Source organism: Calliopsis andreniformis, chromosome 10, assembly GCF_051401765.1.
Source record: "Calliopsis andreniformis isolate RMS-2024a chromosome 10, iyCalAndr_principal, whole genome shotgun sequence".
NCBI classification, from domain to species: domain Eukaryota; kingdom Metazoa; phylum Arthropoda; class Insecta; order Hymenoptera; family Andrenidae; genus Calliopsis; species Calliopsis andreniformis.
The window spans coordinates 17284775-17309187 of NC_135071.1; the positions used below are offsets into that span (position 1 = coordinate 17284775).

A 24413-nucleotide genomic window follows, 5' to 3' on the forward strand; every position below is an offset into this window, starting at 1 on the left:
AACGAAAGAAGTATCGACGAGTTTATAACGAGAAAAGCTATAGGAAGAATAGAAAGAGCAGGTTGGGTGTTGTGCACGAGGAGGGAGAATAGTAGAGGGAGGGAAAAGATGAAGAGAAACCAGTGCCTCCTGTGGCTGACAGGTGTTTGCTAATACATATATCTTTTTCGTCATCGTCTATTTCGCAACGATGACAGAATCGTTGGTACAGTCGCGTCCCATTGGACGAATTCCATGGGAGGATTTGCCTCCAATATTGGCGATGAACGATCATTCCCCGCGTCGTGACAGATACACGCGACTGTGTCGATGACTCATTCATAGGCTAACATGTATCTAACAAAAGCTTATGTCTGGGCGTAGCTGGTCGCGTGGCTTTTAGGCAGAAAAGTACCTTGCGTTTTAATTAAAATACATGGCCAGTGACATGGCTGCACGCCCTTCCTGTTCTGCGATTAGGTTCAAAGATATTTTGTGGATAATTACACATCCGCTTGTGGGATTCCCCGGATTTTCCTCTCTCAGCCTTCCTCGTTGAGTCAACCACAAACTGTTCATTTTCTTTCAAGTACTGCATTATCTTAGATACTTGATTCATGTAGTAGTTTTTCTTCTAATCTGTGTTAATAATCGATATCTTCTCGTTACTGTTTCTACTTTCTTTCTTCGGTAATTTTGCTTTCTGATAAGATAAATAGAAGTCAACAGGAATTGTAGTCATTGTCAGAAGTGTGTTATGATAAGCAGACTAGTCATTCATTATTTATTATGAATATACTTGCAGCAAATGAGTAGATTTATCAGAGCAAAGTTGGACACTGGCTGTGAGGATTATTATCTTTTTTTCTCTCATAAGCTTCAAAGTAGATAACCCATATAGCACAGAGATGTCTTAAAAATGTGTTAAAGATATTCAGTAAAGTCCTCAAAATATTCAAAAGATGTCTTTGAAACACCCACAGATAGAAATCAGTATATTTTCAAGACATCCAAATTATGTCTTAAGTTGTTCAGGCATAGTAGACACAAAGTAGACATCTTCAAGACGTCGAGTGCTATCTGGACATATGCAAATACATATTAGGGTCACAAATAATTGTAATTACTTGTGGCTTCTGGTGCTATTTAATCTTCTAACTTAAAATGTGCTAACAGCACACGTTGAAGTAGAAGCAAGTAAATCACCAGGATTCTGTATTGTCTCGTCTCGAGGCGCCCAGTGTTCTGTTCGAAATCTATCTAAATCCTCAACTATGTTTGCATTCGGATTATATCACGACTGTTTGTCATGGTGAGGCCTCCTTCTGCACCGTAGACGCTTCTTTTCCCTATTTCTCGCCTCAAGGCTCCTGCCAGTCGCGTGATGCGCGCGAGAATGCGTTCACGGCCGAAACGCCCGAAAGATTGTCGCGAGAACAATTTATAATTGACCGACAAGTCCCCTTGATTTATTCGCGTCTTCTCGTTAACTCGCCGACTGAGGAGGCAAGAAAATTTGAAACTTCTGTCATCTACGTATCAAGTCGATCCTCATGATATTAAGGCTCTGAGTAAACTCGACTAATCACGGTTAAACTCGCTTACCAATACCTTTAGGCATTTAATGGATAGCACTAATTGCTTGAATACATCTACACTGAATCATTTCTGTGATCATTTAACACTGGAAGGATAGGTCGAAAGAATCCATTTGCATCTTCGCTGAAATGAGTTTTTAAACGTTCAGAATGTGTGTAGATTGTAGATAGAATTATTATAATGGAATTATAATTTCTGTAAGGATATTCATAAGATGGCGTAGATTATACAGATATAGAGTTAATTTAAAATTACATGGGTTTACTTCCTGATAGTGGGAAGCTTCAGTCCTAGTGTTAAGATAGTTACTTCAGATAAATTAGATACAATAGAAGACTGTACATAAGAGAGGCTTCATATGGCAAGAATAATTCCAAATCAGTTCTTCAATTACCACAATCTTAACAAGAAATATATGACTCATTTGCTCAATGCAACTCGATTAACTCCACAGAATCAGAACATTCGCATTTATTCTAACATAAACACCCCTAAAAAGCTAAGCATCAGCCAACTGCTTTGCCACTGAAATCTTAAAAAGAATTCCAAAAATGGAGTTAGCCATTTCATCCTAACACCTGAAATCAGAATATTTTTCACGTCTACTACACTATTTAGTCTGTATCTACAACCATGCTATATTTTCGCTGTAATAGGCACTGAAAAGATGGATGCCCGCAGCACGTGCGGGCTTCGGTCAACAGCCGAGGTCGCGAGATTGAAGATTAGCGCGCGAGCAAGTAGAATACGTCGGTGATTACCGATTCGCGCGATTAGATAGCAAATATAGCAGTTTATGTCGAAGCGTGTGTCCAATGAGCAACACACGACCTAACAGCTTCACTAGCGACGGCACCCTCGAGCATCCCAGCATTGCAGAAGCTTTCAGAACTCCCGAAGGAAAACAATTCGAGGTTGCGAGGGTGTTGGCCGATCGGTCGTCGTCGAATCGTCGACGGTGTTTCGTGGGGAGTTCCGCTTGCTCGGCATTTCGATAGGTGGTTAGGTAGGTAGGTTAAGGAGGCACGAAACAAAGGGCCGACTGACGAGGAGAGCTCGATGGAAATTGTCAAGGGGACATTCGGGGGTGGGCGATTAAAGTCGCGAAGGGAAGTCGAGGGGCAAGAAACGCTCGTCGATTGCAGCGAGCCAATGGTTTCTGTTTTATTCGGGAGACATTCGGCGTTCATAGGTGGATTTTTCAGTATTTGTGGGCATCTGAGACGTGTGAGAAGCTGCAGAATGCAGAGGATATTCGAAGATATAGAAAATATGAAAAATAGAATACAAATTATACTTGGTATTTGAAAGCTAAAAGAAATTCTTATTTAGATACTATTCCTGTAACTGTGTTTATAGAAATATGAAATTGTATACAAACTTGCAGTCTACTGATCACTTTTGAGGCTTCTCCTCAGAGGACTTTTTAACGCTTTGATGTATTGTCCAAACTTAAGTAGTTTTACAGTAGTAAGTAAAAGGGAGAGATTCATTTTGTTAAGATTGGTGAGAATAGGAATAGGATATACAATTCAGTATTGAATGTATTGAAAAATTGAAATTGAGAAATGTAGAGGTAGATGTATCTAATTAATTGAAATTTTTCAATCTGTGGAAAGTTCTTCGATGATAAAATTGGAATTTTTATATAAAGGGGAGTCGATGTGGCATCTGAAAGGCTCAATTGAGGATGATAACCTACTTTAACATTCACTTTGAAATATTCCAATAAACTACGTAATATCACGTCGCGGTTTTTTCTGGTTTATTAGATTTAGCTTCTAAAGCATTGAAAATCGAAGATTGAAAAAATATCCAGCATTTGATTTTTGTTTTTTATTCGTCTGGGCACTTGAACACTAATTAGGTACATATAAGCTTGGATGAATTTGCAAAGCTTGGCACCTATCAGTTTCACTTCTCTAATCAAGTAATACATGATGATACCAACAATAGATTACAACTAATGATTACTCATATGATAATAATATCGTATATTAGTCATAATTCCTAGAATGGAATCAAAATGACAAATTTCAGAGCAACTTTATTTAGCATTTTGATTGCCATGGTGACAATTTTTACATTATTCTGAGTTAAATTAACATACCTACACAATTATGAATGGTACTAACAAAAAATTACAGCAACAGCTAGGGGAACACTGTAGCACAAATACAAACATAAATTTAGTATAAAAATAATTTTATTTTCAAGTTAGAATTACCACCGAAGTGAATTGTGGTGAATTTTTACTGAATTGTGACAGTATGTTAAAATTAGATTCATCGTGTTTAAGATCTGATAAAAGACTATCGTCACAAGCACTGACAATGTTTAAGTCTGTTGAAGTAACTAGGAAGTAACCTCCTTCGACTATTCTCCCATTTGCCAATATTCCAATTGATAAGGGCTTCTGTCTTCTCAGTCCCCTTGATGCATCTCTTCGAACTATATTCAACAAACTCACAGCAGTATTATCAGTTGACAAAACACAGCTTCTGCACGCTAGGTCCATGAAGGGCTCGAGATATCGTCTGCCGATATAAGGAGAAACAGTTTCACGAGTTACATTCCCAATGCTCGCTCATATCTCTCCCAGAAACTTGCCAATCATTCCTGACTTCTCTCTCCAGCTATCGTTACTCTGTCTTCGCCTTGTCCAAGCCTCGTCCTTCGTTTTTTCATCACGTTTCTCCCCGACAATGGATTGGCTGAGCGTCTAACAGAGATGCTCCTCGTCTGTTGTCCTGTTTGTGTAACCTTTGCCACACGTGAACCCAGTTCTTAGCTCCGTCTTGTATCACTTTTCGTGCACTCCGCGACTCTCGATTACTTCCCTCCATTCCGACTCACCATGCTTCTAATAAGAGGCTGCTCCCTCGGGTCACCGATTTTAACGAAACTTCTGGGACGTGCAGGGATGCTGTTCGACTTGGGAAGCAGCTGCAGGCTCGAGGAGTTCGAAATTTTCGAGATGTTTGTTCAGCTTGGAGTTTGCCGTGTTTCGAGATGTTATCAGGGGAACTTCTGATCTTATCGATACTTTTTGTGGTCTTCTTGAGAGATCCTTCGTCTCTTCTTTCCCTTGCAGTCTGACCAGATTATAACTAGGGATATGCGAGTCTCTTAGAAGCTAAAGTGATTTAGCTTCATATTATGAACCATGGTTTGTAAAATTTCTAATTTAAAGAGAAAAATGTCTCTCAGATTCAACAGAGAATTCGATTCTAAATGGATGACTTAATCCATGGTTTCCTTTTCTTAAAAATTCAAATGGAAATATGTGTATTTTCTCCTTCTGAAAGTTCTATTCTGCCTAGATAGTTCTCATAATTTTTTAGAGCTTCCTCACAATCAGATGTAGGTCCACTGTGTTTTGTAAGCTCCTCGAGAGATTATAGCTGGTGGGATTGTACATTAAGTAAGTTCTAATGGTTTCTGAGAATGAAAAATAATTGTGATAGTAATGATAAGCAAAGCGAGCCCTGGAATAGGGTCGTCGGCATAGAACGAGGGTACGTCGTGTGCCACGGAACGCGACGCCTACAAGCATTTGTTTCTTTAATCGTACGCGAGTGCCGAGGTATCGATCGAGTGCACCTCGTACTATGACTGCTCCAGTCCCGTTCGCAGTGGTTCGGTCGTTATCCCCCCTTGTTAATTGCATCTTTGACGTTACTTTTATGACCCACGAACGTCGACTTCTTCCTCTTCGTGGCCACACGAAGTTTCAGAGTTTCAATTTTCACAGCGAGAGCTCCAAGGAGATGGAGGAGCGCTGGAAACTGCTCTATTTTCGTTTTCTTAAGATGCTCGGTTGTGGTTACATTTTTAGGCCGCAGAAAGAGGAAAATTAATGAGAACTTTGAATATTTGAAAATTTGAATATTTGAAAATTTGAATATTTGAATATTTGAAAATTTGAATATTTGAAAATTTGAAAATTTGAATATTTGAATATTTGAAAATTTGAATATTTGAATATTTGAATATTTGAATATTTGAATATTTGAATATTTAAGAATTCCCCTATATTTGAGAATACCCATACTTGAGAACTGTAATACTTGAGAACTGTAATACTAGAGAATTGCAATACTTGAGAATTGCAATGCTTGAGAGTTGCAATACTTGAGAATCCAAAAATTTAAATATTTGAAAATTCAAGAATTCGAATATCAGAAAATTTGAAAACAGTCTTTTCACAACTCTTGTTGAATACATGTACATTACTCCGTTAATAGATTAAAATGTAACACGCTGGTTCGATCGATTTCAGACACCCCAGGAATAGATTTTCACGCTGCAGAGATTGTTGCCCGTACATGTACAATTTATACGATTCCATTGTGTCGGGGTATGGGGCATTTCCAACGCACCACCAGACAGGAATATCGATTTGTCGATCGCGTTTTAGCGTGTTGCTTTGCATTCGGTATACAGAGGCGTGTAAATTGTTCGATTCCATGCTGTATTTTCGGACCTTTGCCACTTTTTCAAAGAGCATTATACAGTGACAATTTAAACACTCGAACAGATAAATGATATAATACCAAAAACGATTAATCAGTTATTCATTTCAGTACATACATGAAAGTTGTGTCCATTATCCAAGAATATGAAGAGATATGAATCTTACTCAAATGTTTAAGACCACCATTTCAACAAAATTGATGAAATTAGTTCATAGAGCTAACGATTATATTTAGTAGACAATTTCTATAAGTGTTATACTTATATTCAGCCATAAATCATTGTAACATGTTCTCATTTCCTCTCACAATTTCAGTCTAACAATTTGTCACGCCTCTCTAGACAAGTAAAGCAAGGCATTTCAGGAATTGTAGATGCATGATTATAATTACAGTAAGTGTTTTACAGAGCTCTGACTAATTACGATGCATTTGCTTTTTCCAGGCCCAGTCGGACGACGATGACGTGGCGGACGATGTGTCCGTCAACGTCGGGGGCCAAGATGACTTCATGTCCGAGTTCTTCGCAGAGGTGAGTACGAGGTTGTTACTTCACCCTTCGCTTCGCCGACGGGAAGAGATTAAACCAGCCGCCTCCACCCCCGTACTTTTCTCGCCCTTACGATGGTAACCAGAGAAACGAGATCGTCGTTTGCCCTTCTCTGGTTACGTTTAACTCCCCAGCGAGAGATCCTTGTATCGGAACACCTGTTTACTCGACCATCTACCTATCTTTCAAGCTTTCGATCAATTTGTTTCAATCGAGGAAGTAGCTTAGCTGGAGTGAACTTTAGAATTCAGCAGGAGGAAATGAAACTGCTCAGGCTTGCTTGATAGAAGAATTAATTAACAAAATGATCGAGAAATTGAAAATTGAAACGAGAGAAAGTTTGAGGAATAATTCTTTCATGAGATATTGCAAGGACCGTTTGTCTCGAGAATATTTTCTGTGTAGTATTGTTATATTTGTAATTAGACTGCGTTGTATTATTATCCCGCTATCTGTGGTAAAACTTTAAGCTAAGCTTCCTAGAAATATCTTATTTAATTAACACTTCTGGTATCAGCCCTCCATCCTCGAGACCGACTATCAATGGCTTCAGTATTTCGAGCACTATCATTATGCGAAACCTTATCAGAGAGTTACACCTGAGGATCTACATTCGTTAGGAATAGCTAAAATCTGCAGCTCTAGATTATAGCCTGCTGGTGGTCAAACTCTGTCGTGATAGGAGCCATATTTCGTTTAGCAAGAATGCTTCTTGAAAGGTACATCCTCGATTGGAACAATATTTTATACAATGATTATTAATTATTATACACTTTGCCGCAAAATTAAGGGAAAAATTGTTGATATTTGAGCTGCTGTAACTTTGAGAAAAAAGATCGTACGACAGTGAGCCTAGGCTCATTCTAAAGGGTAAAGCCTCTACTTTTTTATCTCTGAATTGAATTTTTGTGAAGACGCTTTTATGCTAGGCTGCAGGTAAAAAAAGAGAGGGTGCTTTTTCCTCAAATATTTTCCAACTTTAGACGACTCTTCGGAGCTTGATAAATTTTTTTTGCGACTAATTTTGCAGTAGACTTCCAGTTTGAAGTCTCCCCTTTCCAACGAGACCTTAAAAATTGATCTACGATTTTTTTTCGCCGAGTTATCGTACTTTGAACGAAAGTGCGACATCGACAGCAGAATAGCGCAATGATCCAGAGCTCCCAAAAATTGCCAATCTTTGAATTTCTATAACTTTGCGAAAAATAATCGTAGGAGAATGAGCCTGGACTCATTTTAAAGAGCAAAGCTTGCACTTTCTCACCCCTGAATTGAATTTTCCCGAAGACGCCTTTACACTCAATTAAAAGGTTTGAAAGTAAAGGTACTTCTTCCCCAGAATTTCCCTAGGATTTCCAAAACCTAGGAGTCGCAATAGGTACTATTGCTGTCTCATGAGAAGTCCCCTGGGACAATGCATTCCAGGTGACTTTTTATAGGACAGGAATATCACCTAGCAGAGTCACATGCAGCCGATAAACCAGTCTGGCCATCCTTGCAATAGTCTATTCAGTTTATACCTAAATCCGCTTCTGCCGTCAGCAGATATTTTTGCGCAGTATCGAGTATCGGAGACAAAGCGCCAGTCTTCCGCTTCCGCGCCACAGTTCGGGAGCAGAAGAATGGGACACGGAATATTCGAGCTGGTCGTGACGCGACGCACCTACGCATCCTCCCAGCGTCCCTCTCGAAACATCCGCGCAAATATGTACTCGTTGACATTTCGTATCGGTTGCAATTCGCGTGGGCTCGCATAAAAGTGGGATTTCCTCTATGCAACTGGCTGCAGCTCTCAAACGCAAACAAAAACGAAATGCAATAGAATAGAATAGTCACGGGCGTATTGAAAACCATTGTCCTTGCATTATCTCTTCTACACTTTAACCTTTAATCGAAGCATTGAAGCTTCTGAAAGCTTACTGGAAAGTAAATCAATCTTATTAATGACTGGAAGCATATGTACACATAAACCAGCAATAAATTCGCTAATTGAACATTGTCCTCTTGAAAGGTACCTGGTCTGAGAAGATCGTAAAAGCATGATTCCTCTGAGATAACACTAGGCGACTTATAGCATGCCACAATATTTTTTAAGTTCAGTGACACGCATATCCTGGTATATAATGTTGTAGAATTATTGAAAAATTATTTAGAGAACCCTGTCATGGTTCTAAATAATATTTCAATTATTATAAAACTTTATTTAATTCAGTATTTAAAAAATACTGTGGCATGCTACAACTGCTACAAGTTGCCTAGTGTTGCCCCAGTCCCCAGTGGAATTGCTTCCTAATAAAAGTCATGTAGGAGGGGAAACAGAGATGGATAAAAATTAGGAGCGTTCTCAAGTCTTCAGACGTGCCTACTAGCAGAAGGGTTAATTTACAATAATTTTGCCTCGAGTTCGGCGACGACGTTTTACGCTAAATAGCAGCACACGTGAAGGGAGAGATGGCTTCCAGCAAAGGTGAAACGTCGTTGCGTCAGTCGTTGCCGTGGAAACCACTACCCCGTTCCCTGTCTCTCTCCTTTCTAATTTATTAACGCCACTCTCCTTCCCTTTTCTCTCGACGGGGCCGCTTGCACAGCGGAAGGGCGATAAATCAAAGGGCAAAGTTTCGGTGAAAGTTCGCTACACCGACGCCGGAACAAAGTCTCCTCCTGGGTTCTCCCGAGGGTTCTATCCTCGCGGTGAATCGGTGGCGTTGCAGCGATAACTTGTTTCTCTCGTGTGCCATCCCCTTCCGTCTTGCTGTCCCTTTCTCGTCCTACTATTTTCTCTATGAATTCTTGTTGAACTTTTCATGACATGACCTTAACGACTTCTGATTTCTGCGTAGGTGGAGGAGATACGTGAGATGATAGACAGAATCCAGACGAACGTAGAAGATGTCAAGAAAAAGCACAGTGCCATCCTGTCGGCGCCACAGACCGACGAAAGTGAGTCCCTATCGTTTTCCCTTTGATAAGGCCGCAGGCTGGTGAAAAGTGTTGAAAGTGTGGCGAAAGTTATTTTTATTTTAAATTGAACCTGTTGACGTAGGAAAATATGGTTATTCTAGGTACAGTATATTTAATAATTATGATAGGGATAAAATCAATTTACCTGATAATAAAGTAACAGTGATACGTTTTTTATGAGACTATAACTGGTAATAACATAATTTGACGAAAAGAGATAGTAGGTTTATTACTGACCCATGCGTGGACAGACAGTGGATTTTGTAACTTCAGGCTTTACTTTTCTCCTTATGAGCAAATTCTTTTCTCACTGTGCTTGAGTTTTTGAGATATGATATATTTATTTATATTATATACGTATTTAGATTTCTACAATTTTTTAAATCTCTATACGACTACAGAATAACAAATCCTTAAAAACGCAGCGTACAAAAGCATGTATAAGTAACTAGTTTCCAAATATTTCCCTTTGTCAATCAACACCTGTCGATAAAGTATCGAATCAAACCCTGAATTCTCGCCACGTTTATTGGACTTTTCACCAGTCTGCGCAGGTCGTTCGTCTAGCTCGAACTTTGGCCTGTCGCTTTTGGAAACTGCGTCCGTTTCGAACGATATTTTCTGGTCGCCGTTTGCGACGCGACGCGTTCCTCGAGTTACATACATGCGTAATGCTTAGCGCCAGACGATAGTGTCCCTCGTTAACTGACCCCCAGACGTGCCTCTGTCTACCACGTGGGTTCACTTAACCAGGGAGGGCTACCAAATCGCATCAGCCTCGACTAGCCTCTTAGCGCCTAATAAAGGATTCTCGAGGCACCCTCGATGGAAACAAGTCTAAACGCGACGAAGTTAATTCCCAGCGTCATTCCAATCGTATCTGGCTGAAGGCAGTCCAAACGCCATCGTGTTTGATCTCGTTTCCATCGGGAGAATTTCAAGAATTCCTCAGGGTCGTCCCTCGACTTTTGGCGGCACGCTGGAACGCGAGGGTACGAAGATAGAGGGGGGTAATAAGGAGGTTTCGAAGGAGAGCGAGAGCCAGAACGAGAACGAGAGTAAGAGAATGGAAAGAGAGGGTGAGAGGGGATAGGGGTTGGAAGGTTGGTAATCGGCCTTGCCCTGGTTGCCATTGTAGCTGCCAGTCGGGGTTGAATCATCGTTCCTCTGCAACCCCTCGGCGATGGAAGAGCGGACAACCGCGGCTGGGCACGCGCGCATTCCCTAACCCTAACTTTAGCCCTTCTCTGCCTTTCCTCCACAGCCGTTTAACTCTTCGAGCATACTTTCTTTCAGACTTCTTTAATCGCTTCTTACTTGTTGGCCCTGCAGTTTGCGGAACTGTTACTGGATCGGGAGGGGAATTTTTTGCATATCGTTTGGGGGATTAAGGGAGGGAGGAAAGGTGTTACTTTTTGGGGTGTTTAATATTTATTGGGGTGGTTAGTTTATTATTTCAGTGGGGTGTCAGTGCATAAATTGAGTTGGTTGGGGTCTTAGTAGGAATAGTGTACTGCAGGGGAGGGTATATTTGATTTGTAGCTCAATTTTACAATTTTATTTGCTTCGATTGAGTCACTTAACCGGGGTACCAGGAGCAACACTCTATTTTGAGTTCACTTCTGTCGATTGAATCACTTGACCAGGGTCCTAGATAACCAGACCAGGGTTCTACATAAACGGAGTCACTTTAGCAGGGCTCTGCCACGTACAAAGAGAATCACTTAACTGGGGTACCAAAAGCTACAGTGTATTCTAATCCCCAGACTACGTCTCTATTTCAATTTTTGTTTTCTCCATGATTTTCCTCTTCTCTCTTCCCTTCTTGTCACATAAGCGGGGTCTCAGAACACAAATCGAATCACTTAACCGGGGTTCCAGTACACAAACCGAGTCACTTAGCCAAAGTCCCGCCATCAATACTCTATTTCACGTCCACCAACCTCCCTCGCTAGATTTCAGTTTCCACTTCCCTTCTTCCTGATCGAATCACTTAAACGGGGTGCCAGCACACCTCCTTCTACAATTCCCTCTCGTGACACCTCGTCAGGTCCTCCAACAGAGGAACCCTGCTCACACCTTCGTATCGATGAAACAGCCGCAAGGCTCGCTTAGAACCAGCTACTAGCCAACTGTTGCTGATTGAACGTTCGTTTCGTTCCGCAAGCCAGCTCCACGATTAAGCCCTATTCCCTCCTAATTCTCGGTCTTGCCTGTCGGTCGGCTATCGTAGCTACATCAGAGGGGTCGAAGCTCCAGGGAAATAACCAGAAAGGTTAGCGTTGAACGAACGAGCCTCGGTGAAGAGAAAGGGCGTTTACGTCTGGCTAGCTCGACGGTAGGCGGTGTAGCGAAAAGATCGATCGAGCCCCATTTCTTCTTGCACGCCGAATGTCAGGTTATCGGGAGTCGACGTCTGTCCGAAAGGAAACACTGACTCGATGGCAGAGATTTAGAGATAGGACTGTTATAGATCAACCTTTATAAGTATTTTCGCTGGACCATTTAGGTCGTCCACTCGCTATAGGCTCACTGTTATCTTTGGAACCAGGGACACTGGTTACTCTAGGAATATTCGAATCGTAAGGAAGCTTTAAAGTGTTTCTCATGTTCACTCTTCTTACACATTTCAGTGTAACTTGATAATAACATTTTTTTTATAAGTTTTTGAGTATATTAAACTTAGTGTACAGGTACTACTAGATGTACAAATTAATTTGTGATGTTTCTATTTTTCTTTTTCTATATTCTATCTTTCTGTTTCGAATTTTTGAATCTCGATTTCGAAGATGATAAGTGAGGAAAAATTATTGAAAATTTTGGAGACCATTCCAAACACTAAAATTATTCTTGATTTTCCCCTAGATAAGTATCCAATTTCATACAAAAATCACCAAATTAATTCGTGTACACTTAATAAAATAGATACTTTTCTGAGAATCTTCTATAAGAAACAGAATCTTGCTGAAATTCGATAGATATGTTTCGAGGACCCTAGAGCTCCCCCTCGAGTTAACGCCCCTTTGTCTCGTCAAAATAAACCTGCCTCGCTCTAAATATCATACAGCTCCAATATTTGTCTTCCCCGAGGCGAGACTGAAGAAAAAAAACTAGACTTCCAGAGGAAAAGAAGTCCAGGTCCGACTGACGTACCAGCGAGCTTGCAAAGAGGAAATATTGTATATCTCAGTGTCCTCTCTGACCATTCTTCGCTCGCCCCCGATCGAGGGCACAGCGAAAGCAAGGTGTCGTTCGCGGTGGCTCCAGCATCGATCGCAGCGGGCGAAAGACGGAGACCGAGGCGGTGCGAAGGCGTGGGAAAACTGATGAAAAGGAAGGACCGAGGAGGAAAGTCGGAAATGGGGGCAGAAGCTAACACAGCCGCGCGCCTTTTGCCGAAGGAAAGATATCGGGGACAGATTCGCAGAAGGCATCGGTTGTCGTTGAATTTCGCCGCCTCAGAGCCTAGGGAAATTCTCGGGGCGACCTCGCCTCTGTTATCGAATTCACTGAGAAACCTTTTAACCCCTTTACACTCACTTTTTTATCTCCAGATTTACCACCTAAAAATGCATCGATTACTTTTTGCATAAATTTATATTCCGATCCTTTTCGTGACATGCTTCTCGAACTTCTAGTGATCTGCAAAATTTTTTAGTAGACGTGGCTTGCACAGAGAGTGATGGCCTCGATGTGATTGAGTACAGGATGTCACAGAAAATGGTGGCCACACATCAGCATCTTCATGATATATTTTAGAAATGCTTATAATTTACTTGAAGAAACTGCTGATAATTGTTTCCTTGTGCAATATTACGTACTTGGCATTGACGTTTCCTATACTGCCCAAGACTTCAACAAATTTTAGCCTATTTCGAGTCCCATCGTATGCAGTGTCTTGCAAAAAATAGTATTTCCAGATCTATGTCTACCTGACCTTTTTTCATCCTTAAAAAGAGCAGAGAATATGGTTCCAAAGTTTGTCCACCAATTTCTGGAACACCCTGTACATCAAGGGTGTGAGTGCCAAGAAGTTAATTGCATCAGCAGCGAAAACCAGCTAGTTTTCAGGCTTATTCATGAACTGTTCGGAACTTGTACGCATTTCCATACCTGGTACAATGGCTAGTAATCGATATCTATCTGTATTAATATGTCGCTGAATTGCTCCCATAGCTATCTTCGGACGAAGGACTTCACAATGGATATCGACTTTCCGCTTTCCAACTTCCGCTCCCTTCTCGACCGCGCTTCCCAGGGACGAGTCGTTTAAGAGCGGCGCGTTCCTCGAGATGCAAAGTATGTAGCCCGAGTGCTCGAACTCTGACAAGAGGAGGCTACGTTTAAGATGAGCGCTTTTGACCGAACTGAATGCAAAATTTAGAGGATGATGAATATAAATGGGCACTGGAACATCAGCTGTTAATTTCCAGCGGGTTCGAAAGCGCGGGGCTACATGCTTGGTCTCGTTTTCATCGAGAAATCCTCCGTGATTCATTGGCAATGCTCGAGAAGGATATGAGGTTAGCGGGGAGAGTATAAGTACCGCCCCCGCGTAAGAGGTCGCCAACAATTTTCTGTTATATTGTACTTAGGGGGATCAGGCTTCTTTCTGTAGCTCTTTGAAGCATGGTAGAATTAAAGGTGCCCTACTTCTTTCATACCTAGATCATACTTTGTGGGATATTTTTTGTAGTACTGGTGGCATTTTTTGTAGCGCTGATGGGATATTTTTAATGCAGTTTCTACTGAATTGTTGAGAAAAGGCATGAAAAACGCGTGAAGCGTGATAGATACAGAGAAATGTGTAGAATAAACCCTAAATCAGACACGAAGAAATTAGTAGAATAAGTCTAGAGTCAGACATAGAGAAGTCAGTAGAATAGGTCTAGAGACAGGCACAGAAAATCCAGCAGAATAAGTCTAGTGTCAGATACAGAGAAATCAGTAGAATAAGTCTAGAATTATACAGAGAAAAATTAGTAGAATAAGTCTAGAGTCAGGCACAGAGAAGCCAGTAGAATAAGTCCCAAACCAGACACAGACAGACCACTAAAATAGGTCCCAAGCCAGGCACAGAGAAATAAGTAGAATAAGTCTCTAGTCAGACATACTCCACACGAACTTTCGACGTTTTAGCTGCAATTAGTGACTCTGAAACAAAATCCCAAACACAATTTCCTCTGACACACTTACATTTCGTTTTACCTGGGCACGTAGAATCACTTTTCAACATTTCTGTCATTTCTCCAACACCCTATACAGTACTCATTCACTTAACAATAGGACCTTAAACAATCTACTTAGATACTAGAAAGAATGGAATCTAGATAAGTCGAGAACCCATCCACCCAAACTACCAAAGTAGACACATGTAGATACCTGAAACAGCCCCCAAACACCCTGTATAATATCGTCCAACCTATCACAGCAATTTCACGTAGCAGTCAACACGTTAATCTCCCCGAATCAACAAGGAATTTTCTTGCCAGCGGCTCGATCGAAGCGGGCAGCGGTCCCCCATCGTCGCGGCAGATCGCTCGCACGAGATCTCGAGCAGCTCGCTGCGTAATTCAGATTAGGTGGGCAGAAGGGTTGGGCGGGCGCGTGGGCAGGGGTTGGCGGATGACGCGAATCGATTTCGTCGCGCGGCCCGCCGCTCGAGCGTGTGCAGCTCGATAAGGGCGAGCAATCGAATCGAAGTCAATGTACTTGGGACCTGTTCTGCGCTCGGGACAGATCGTTACTCGCGACGTAGGGAGCGGTCACGCTCAGCCATCGCCACCAAATCTCAGGCATGAAAACGATCGATTCGATATATCTAGTAATTACATCTGAGAAATAACACTGTCACTTGCAAAGTATCCACTGCTGGGAGCTCAGAAGTTGTCAGTGGATCTGATCTTATTGGCTGAATTGGTCGCGTCTGTTAGTGCTACTTGCAGCGAACTGAGTACTGCTCTAATACTGAAGTTGTTCCATTGACAACTTCTGACAGTACTAGTAACTTCGTAATTGTACTAGAAATTATTTTTTAGAGACGAGGTGTCCCAGAACTGGTAGTAGCAGAAGGGAGTGATTCTATGTAAAAAAATAAGACGTAGATGTAGGATACGATGTTTAATATCAGGCTTCGTTTACTAAGAAACTGACTTTGAATTTTGATCGAGTATAAGTGTACTGAGGTACAAGTTTAGGCGATTGAAGGGTAAACAGGGAAAAGGGAATGCTCCTAGCGTGCCATGGAGACAGTCACTGGTCAGACCAAGAGTGTTCCCCTTACCTTATCCACCCTTCAGGCACCCAAAACAGTACTTCCGCACACTTGCACGCGACCATAATTCAAACTCGATTTTCTCGAAAGCGAAGCACGGTATCAAAGAACTTTACTTCACGTTTTCGACTTACTTTTTCACGTAGAATCTCTGGCTCTCCTCTTGTGCCGCCACTTCTGGAGCACTCTGTACAATTACTCTGTCGAACCTGTAATTTCTAAGTTCGAAATTGTGGCCGATGGCTGCGGCATTTCGGCGGTGATGGTTGAGCGTGACTGCTCCCACACTCGCGTGGCCACGCCGCCGAGGCTGTTACGCCCCCGCGGCGGATGCTCCTTTCGAGCGTCGGCTTTCTGGGACGTAAATCGCCCGCGATTCGATCGAATCCGAGCGTCCCGTGTTTCCCGAGCGTGCCGAGTTCTCGAGAGGCCTTAGAAGTAGGTCTGGCACGTTTCCACCCCGTATTAACCCAATTCCATTGAGCACCCTCGACGCAGGGGAATGCACCCCCTCCCCTCGAGCCCACGCCTCCGCCTCTGCTCGCCCTCGCGCACACGCACCCACGCGTGCCATTTACGCGACCATCGGCACGGGAGGGGGGATCAGATTTAACGAAATTCATTCATTGAGAGAAACCACCTTCTCGAAATAGCAACCACCCTTGGCAGGAGACTCTGACGATGGAGAGAGGATCGAAGGGGATCTGCCTTTAGACTTGGAGAAATTTTGATTTAGGTTTTAGTGTTTATTTAACCCTTTGCAATTGATTGTCTCCTCTGAGGGGATGAAATTTGTGATAAAATTTGTGGAGAATTGGAACCTCAGAGTAGAGGAGGTTAATAGTTATATACTACTTGTATTTTATAATATTGTAACAATATATTTTAATTTTTGTACATACTTTAGAATTATTGGAGAATTGTATAGAAAATCGTATCGTGGTTCTGTTTAGGAGACTTTCTTGATTATTGTAAAATTTGTATACTATACTGTTTAACTGAAAAAATATTGACACCTAGTTAATGAAAGAGGAAGGAATAAGAAGAAAAAAAATTATTGGGTCACGAAAGGGTTAAGAGCAATTTTGGGGTAAGCTGGGGTGAAATGAATGTTGCAGGATTTACTCGGTTTAAACCTGAGAGCTTAATTGGGTCTTAGAGAAGAGGAGAGCAATTTATGCGCTGATAATTTATTTCTGTGTTATGACAAATGGAGGAAAATGGTAGGATAATTCTTAGAATTAAAGAAGATGGTTTTACATTGAAGGAGTATCTATGTATTCTGTATGAGCTGGTGCTTTAGAATCTATCTATAACTCGAGGAATGCAAAAGACATATTCTTGAAGTCGCCTCACTCGTTGACAGTTCGATTAAAGTGAAGAATGAAAGAAAAGAGTAGAAACTAATTGTAGGAATATCGATCTATGTATCTATGAATTTATATCGAAGAAGGAACTACCTTTATATTGGACTGTATTGTACACAGAGTACTTGAATATTATCCAATACACAAATATCTGCCAATTATCTACCACCAAAGATCACAAATAATTATCACAATTCTACATCGAGTAGATATTATTAAAAATTCTTTTAGTCATCAAAAAATGTTCCGCTCCAGATTCCACCGATGCACAGAACCTGTTAACAGAGATCGAAACCTCAGATAAAACGCTCGATACGTGTTTGTGTCGTCGGTGAAATTAGTTACGAATCTGTCAATGAGCAGTGAAGCAGCGAGGGAAGCGTGGGCGGAGATCGCGATATGGCAAGGACGAGGAGAGAGTGTCGATGACAGGGCAGACATCCACTAGACTCGTGCTTCTTTTCTCAATTCTCCTCTTTCTCCTCGACCCGTCGTTGCCCCGATCCACCATCTTCTGCGACGATTCTTTCTTCCTCAGTACCTTGGTATTTCGAGTTGAAATCACAGCAATTAATTTTTTTCAGAGAAATCTTGGATGATGCTTTCCAAGTACCTCGAGATCGCCAAACATAATAAATAATCTCTGTGTATTGTCTAATCGAAACAATAATCTTGTTCAGGTTCTATCCTTCTAGCTAGAGTGTCTACCTTCTAGTTTTCTTTCTTCTTTTTTTACACATTTTCGTAACACCTGACGAGATACTTTCATCTCCAAAAATATTTAAATATTGCCTTACGCTTGATCCTGTATTTAAGTCAATTCTCTGGAGCAGTTTTCTAAAACAACACTCTAAAAATACAGAGCATTTTCTATCGAAGACTTAATGGAGACACAGATATTTCTCCTGTTAGATTATACGAAAACCTCATCTCCTGGCCCCTCTGACCGATGCCCAACGAGCCATTACTAGAATCGAAAACTGGTAAAAGAAATCATCGACTGTTGGAGAGTTCTCCAGCGGCTTTATTAAGATTAACAGCGACGAGTGATCCAATACTTGAAACTTAATTAGTGCCACGAGTGACTCGTTACCAGAGAAGGGGTCAACGATAACGAATCTTCGATCGAGTCTATTCACAGCCGCCTTCCGCGCGCATAAACGAAGTCAAATGATCTTCGATAACTCGCGATGTCGATGCTATTCGATGCATTTATTCGACATTATTTGTGCCTCGTCAAAGCTAGGCTCGGTTAGTAATTGAAAAAAAAAAATATGAAACGAAAGCCTGGAACCTCTGATCGCTCACAAAGGACCCTTTCCTTCTTTGTTGCAGAGGTCAAAATGGAACTGGAAGACCTGATGTCCGACATCAAGAAAACGGCCAACAAAGTCAGGGCTAAATTAAAGGGTAAGTGGAACGATGGACACAATCCTTTAGCTCCTTTTCCGCGGTAGCTCAGGATAACGCCTCTGACTTTGGTACCGCCGCCTCTGTCGGCTCTATTGCCAGTATGTATTCACAAAGACACGTTGGAACAGTGTAGGTAGGGTGGTTCGTGCACGAGGACAGGGTTAAAAGAACTATAAAACTACCACGGTGTTTCGAGTTTGACATTCCGGTTGTTTTCGATGTCCAGTGATAGAGCAAAATATCGAGCAAGAGGAGCACACGAACAAATCCTCGGCGGACCTGAGGATACGCAAGACACAGCACTCGACGCTGTCCAGGAAGTTCGTCGAGGTGATGACGGAGTACAATCGAACGCAGACCGATTACAGAGAGCGGTGTAAGGGGAGGATACAACGACAGCTGGAAATCAGTAAGCGTTTGGAGTTTAGAATGTCATGATTTAGTTTCAGAGCTGGTAGCAAAAACAGCTAGAGTCGAATTGCACAGTTTTCTTATTGGCAACAGATTTCAGTAGCCAGAAAAGAGATTCACAGCACAGTGGGGCCTGTCCCATAAAACCTGTGAATTTTTATGCTAAGTAAACGTTGTAGAAATACATTTAGTAGTGACTCGAACGATTTTAGATTCGTTTCCACTGGCAAATGCTGGTGATGCTATCCAGATGCATCGTTAGAAAGCAAGATCCTGCGTGGCAACACGTCGTTGTTGTTCTGAGCGTTGCAAGGGAAACTTTTTCTTTTTCCTTGTAACGTTCAGGAAAAAGCAACCCTAAAAAAGACAGAAATCGACAAGGGTAGTTTTTGTCATCAGCTCTTCAATTTTCAATTTTATTCACCCTCCCTAATCGATCGAGTTACACGTTTGCAGCGGGGAGGACGACCACTAATGAGGAACTGGAGGAAATGTTGGAGCAGGGTAATCCAGCCGTGTTCACGCAAGGGGTGAGTGATTATTTTCGTCCCTTTTCTTGTCGTATTTCTATTCCCTTGAATGGAATGGAACTAACACAATTGTACGCGTTCCTTGCAGATTATCATGGAAACGCAACAAGCGAAACAGACGCTCGCTGACATCGAGGCGCGCCACGCCGATATCATCAAACTAGAAAACTCGATTAGGGAGCTTCACGATATGTTCATGGACATGGCCATGCTGGTAGAAAGTCAGGTACGTGAGTACTGCAAAGCCGGCTACTGTTTTCAGTCACGAGCACCTAGATTTCGCTTATTCAGAGCTCTGTTCTTTTTTATACTCTTTGTCGATCGGTTCTCCCTTCAGAGAGAACGAATTTCCAGCGATATTTAACACGTTCACTGTGATCTGATATCTCTGAAGGGTTTAATTAAAAAAGTATTTCATCAATTCAATCTTTATGGAAACCAGAACTTGTCAGAATGGACGTGTTAGATTTTGAAGAGACGTGAGACTCGTCTCTATTGCTTTTATCTCGGAGTAAGACTGTTCTGTTGCATCATTAACAGAAATCAGCGAAGCTCTTTGGTGAAAAGATATACGCGATGGTAACTTTTTGCAGAGGAGTTGTGCTGTCTGTTTTTGGAGCGCTGAATATGCATGGCATAAAAATTAAGAGACTAAATAATTAGAGGAAAGTTGCTAAACAGGTATATTTGATTATCTGAGTAGAATATCGTTAATTTATTCATTATTGAATAATGAGTGTTTTGAGCAGAAGCTAGTTTTTAAAAATGTAAAATATCTGGGCTGATACGTTCTCGATAACTTCCCCTAATTGCAGTAACAGCGTCGTTAATATTTACGACGGGAGCAGTGGCGATAGCGTGTTATCGATAACGACGTGGATCTATCGTTTCGGTGAACGATAGGATTTGATGACGATAGCGAACGCTTGCAGGGGAACGCGTTATCGATCCCCACGCTACCGTCACTGTTTTTAAACCGAGAATGGAACACATTGGCCAAAAAGAGTTCTTTTTTTAGGCAGAAATAAATGAGAGCAGGCAGAATAAATCTATTCCCAGAGAAAATTTAGTATCAATAGTCTTCTGCTCTGAAATGAAAAACTAATATTTGAGCAATTTATTCTACATGTGTAGCAATTCCCTTGCCAACACAAAATTTCTGTATTAATGAAGCAAATGAAGTTGCTCCACGTTCACAATAAATAATTCATTTTATCTCTCAGAGGAAAGAAAGATAAAGAGGATAATTTTGAGGATAGTTTGCGCAACGTCAGTCCTACCAATTTATTAAAAATAAGTTTATAACATTATTGACATCTTTCTTTTCTCTAAGTTTCATCTATGACTCAACGTCTTCCATTCTCAGTCCCCTACGAATCGTAATCGATGCACGAAGCATCTTATTCGCCTAAAAACTAACAAACGCTTTGTCTCTCTCTGCTTTTACGCTGCGTGGATTCGCGTCGCGCCTACCTTTAGGGTGAGATGATAGATCGCATAGAGTACCACGTGGAACACGCGGTGGACTACGTGCAGACGGCTACGCAGGACACCAAAAAAGCGCTCAAGTATCAAAGCAAAGCCCGACGGGTGAGTCCTTCCCAGATCTCTCGCGAGATCGCTGATCTTTCGTTCGCTTCTAATTGGTCACTTTTTGTTTCGCCCCTCGCTCCTCGCCGTTCCCCTTCCTCAACTGGCCCCCATCCCTCGCCCCGTAACATTGGTGGCTACCTGTACGTTCATAGAACCCTGTTTTTACGCTTTTTGGTTTAATTCGCGCCCCTCTATCTGTGTGCGTACTACTCTTATTCCCGTGACGCGATACCAAATAACGACGACGCTTTCTCTCGCTCTTTATACTATGTACTACAATGTGAGAAGACAAACGAACATTTGTATACGACCGAATCGCTGCACGCATATGTACAAAACGCGACTCGAAAACATACACATACATATGTATCGCAGATGTGTTTCAAACGTGACATAACTGAAAAAAGTATATCATTAGTTTTTCAGGGAAAGAGAAGAACTATTTATGAGCTTAGAAGAAAATTAATATTGGCATAGAGGGTAGTTTCAGATAATTAAAAGGTTATCCTACTTGAATAATTCAGCTGAAGAATGTACATTTTTAAGTAATTTGTAATTTACATTTGATAATTTTCATAGGCGAAAGAGGTGTATTTATTGAACTGTTTTTTTTCCAGTTGTACCACTTTTGAACATGTGCGATACGTGTATATATGCGTGTATCTATGTATGTATGATGTATGTATTATCTGCCCGCGCGTATGCGTGTATACGCAAGCACGCGCGTGTCCAAGTATACACGTAAACGCGTGATCTGTCTCTGTCTCTATATATGTACCTCCTTCTGTCTTTCTTATCTGTCCGTTTACGTGTTGATATACATCTGCGTCTGTATACATGCATCATCGTATATATGTGTCTCTCTACTTGTGTCGCTCTGTCCTGTTGAACATGAGTGTGCCTAATTGTGCCTCTGTCCATGGACTGTCTTGTCTTATACTCGTACTACTAAACGAACTCTGCGTACTAACCTGTGCTCTATTAACCGACTAACTCGCGTCGACGGCCGAGACCAGTTTTGCTCGCGTGTGTCACGCCACGATGGACCTCGACCACGACCTGGACCCTCGTCCATAGTGCCCCGATAATCGGCACCGTCGACGATGGCCCCACGGCTGTCTCCCACGTCGGCTCACGGATATTTCCCTTCGAGCTGGCCTCGCGGTGACTCGGCTGTGCTGTGTGCCTTGGTACCATGGTGTCTTTATCTCTATTTCTTTTTCAATTTTTCCTCGCGTGTAGACGTGTACTTGTTGAGGGTGCTCGACGACAGGTGTCAGAAATTTTGAGGGGCGATTCTACAGGCTGAAATAGAAGGAACATTAAGAACGACGAAACTGCGTCTGAGGCTTCGTTTCAGAGTTATTGATTAGTGAAGAAATGCTTAAAATAGGAGTGAAATGTGTCTGTCTTAGGATTTATTGCTAGTGATGTCTCTGTGTTTGTCTTGAGACTTAATTTGGTTCTAGTGGCTTCTCTGTATTTGATTTGGGACTTGTTCTACTGGGTGTCTGACTTGGGACTTATTCTACTGATTTTTCTGTGTCTGGCTCGAGACTTATTCTACTGAGTTCTTTAAGCCTGACTTAGTACTTATTCTTCTGAGTTATGAGTCTGACATAGGACTTATTCTACTGGTTTATCTGTGTCTGACTCAAGACGTATACACTCTACTGCACTCGCCCAGTAGAATAGGTCAGTCATAGCGGTGCCAGTAGAATAGGTCAGTCATAGCGGTGCCAGTAGAATAGGTCAGTCATAGCGGTGCCAGTAGAATAAATCAATTCAGACACATTTCATGCATCCCAAGTGTATCTCTAATAATTAATAACTCGAAAACTAGGCCTCAATCTCAACTTCATCGTTCTTCATTTTCATCTTCTTTTAATTAATAATTATTTAAATAACCCTTCAATATTTCTATATACATACACCTGTCATTGAACTTCCTGTATTCGCAAGTGTACAACTACACCTACACAGTGCTCTACTGACAAGAGACCTGGCAGCAATGCAAGTCTGTTGGTCCCAGGTTTCTTGTCAGCGGAGCACAGTATACTTAATTAACTTTGGGTGCATCCTTGGAGGAGATCTACCCGGCTCCCACTACGTTCTCCATCTCCATCCATTCGACCACGGTTCCTTTGGATTTTATACCACTCCCTGGATCATGGTATACACCCTCGTCGATTTCCTTCTTTTATACGGCACGACAGGGTGACCTGGACCGCGTACCTAGTCAGAGAAATGGGCAGCCACGTGGGCAAAGGTGAACTGGTCCAGACAGTGGAGTCTCAGAGCAAGTCTCTTAAGGTAAACGATCCTGACCACGCGTAGACGCTTGATCGCCGCTGGATCGGTTCCCAGTGATTCTTGGAACTTTTGGGGAAACAGAGATCGCTGGCTTTGAGACTCTTTGAGACTCTTTGAAACCCTTCGAGACCATTTCAGACGATTTGAAACCCTGTGAGACTCTTTGAGACTCTTTGGGACTCTTTGGGACCCTATGACACCATGTGAGACGCTTTGAAACCCTTCAAGACCATTGGAGACTCTTTGACACCCTGTGAGACCATGTGAGACTCTTTGAGACCCTGTGAGACCATGTGAGACGCTTTAAAACTCTCTGAGTGCCTCGAGAGTCTCTTTATCCAGCGGCGATCATCGATGTGGGTACTTAGGGAACAACCGAAGATTCTGGGACCACAATGGGGGAACGATACTGTTATCTGTCTGCTTCGCGACGTATCGCTTCCCACGTTCCTGGTGTGATCCATTTCGGCCCTGTTTCTTCTTGCTTCCACTACCAAACCGTCGTCGAGTGCTCTTCTCGTCGTGATCCGCCGTTTAGCTCCGCACGCAATTCCCAAGGTGTGGTGTCCCTTTTATAGCCGAAACAGGTTTCGAATCGTGGCATCGGATCGTGTCTTGGTGGTTTCTGTTTTGGGGTAGCTCAGTAGTGTCGATTCACACCTGGAACAGCCTGTACACTCGCTGTTGCGAGGGTCGGGATGGATACGGTAGTACTTTTCTGGATGCACGGTTTGACATTCTTTTTAGTGATTTATTGTTTTTGTTCCATAGTAAACTGTAGATCGTCCTGTTTGTGTTCTACTTTTTAGTACCCACTTATTCTTTGCTTTTACTTTTCTGAACCGAAATGGAGGACGATTGGAGGAGTGTCCTCCAACTGGACACTTGGAGGAAGAGGGAACCTGTTAACTGGATCATTCTTTTCATTAGAAATTTTCTCCATATGTG

At 42.0% G+C, this 24413-nt stretch overlaps 1 protein-coding gene across 4 annotated transcripts in view; it reads left to right on the forward strand.

Annotated features, from left to right (window-relative positions):
• The window catches only part of Syx1a (syntaxin 1A), a 31074-nt gene that overhangs the window by 1970 nt on the left and 4691 nt on the right, over positions 1-24413 (forward strand). For all 4 annotated transcript variants that reach the window (XM_076387938.1, XM_076387940.1, XM_076387941.1 and 1 more), the window contains exons 2-8: positions 6499-6585; positions 9444-9543; positions 18541-18615; positions 18845-19027; positions 19486-19559; positions 19648-19785; positions 21039-21149. In XM_076387938.1, coding sequence (XP_076244053.1) covers positions 6499-6585; positions 9444-9543; positions 18541-18615; positions 18845-19027; positions 19486-19559; positions 19648-19785; positions 21039-21149 — 768 coding nt within the window. The remainder of the gene's footprint in view (positions 1-6498; positions 6586-9443; positions 9544-18540; positions 18616-18844; positions 19028-19485; positions 19560-19647; positions 19786-21038; positions 21150-24413) is intronic.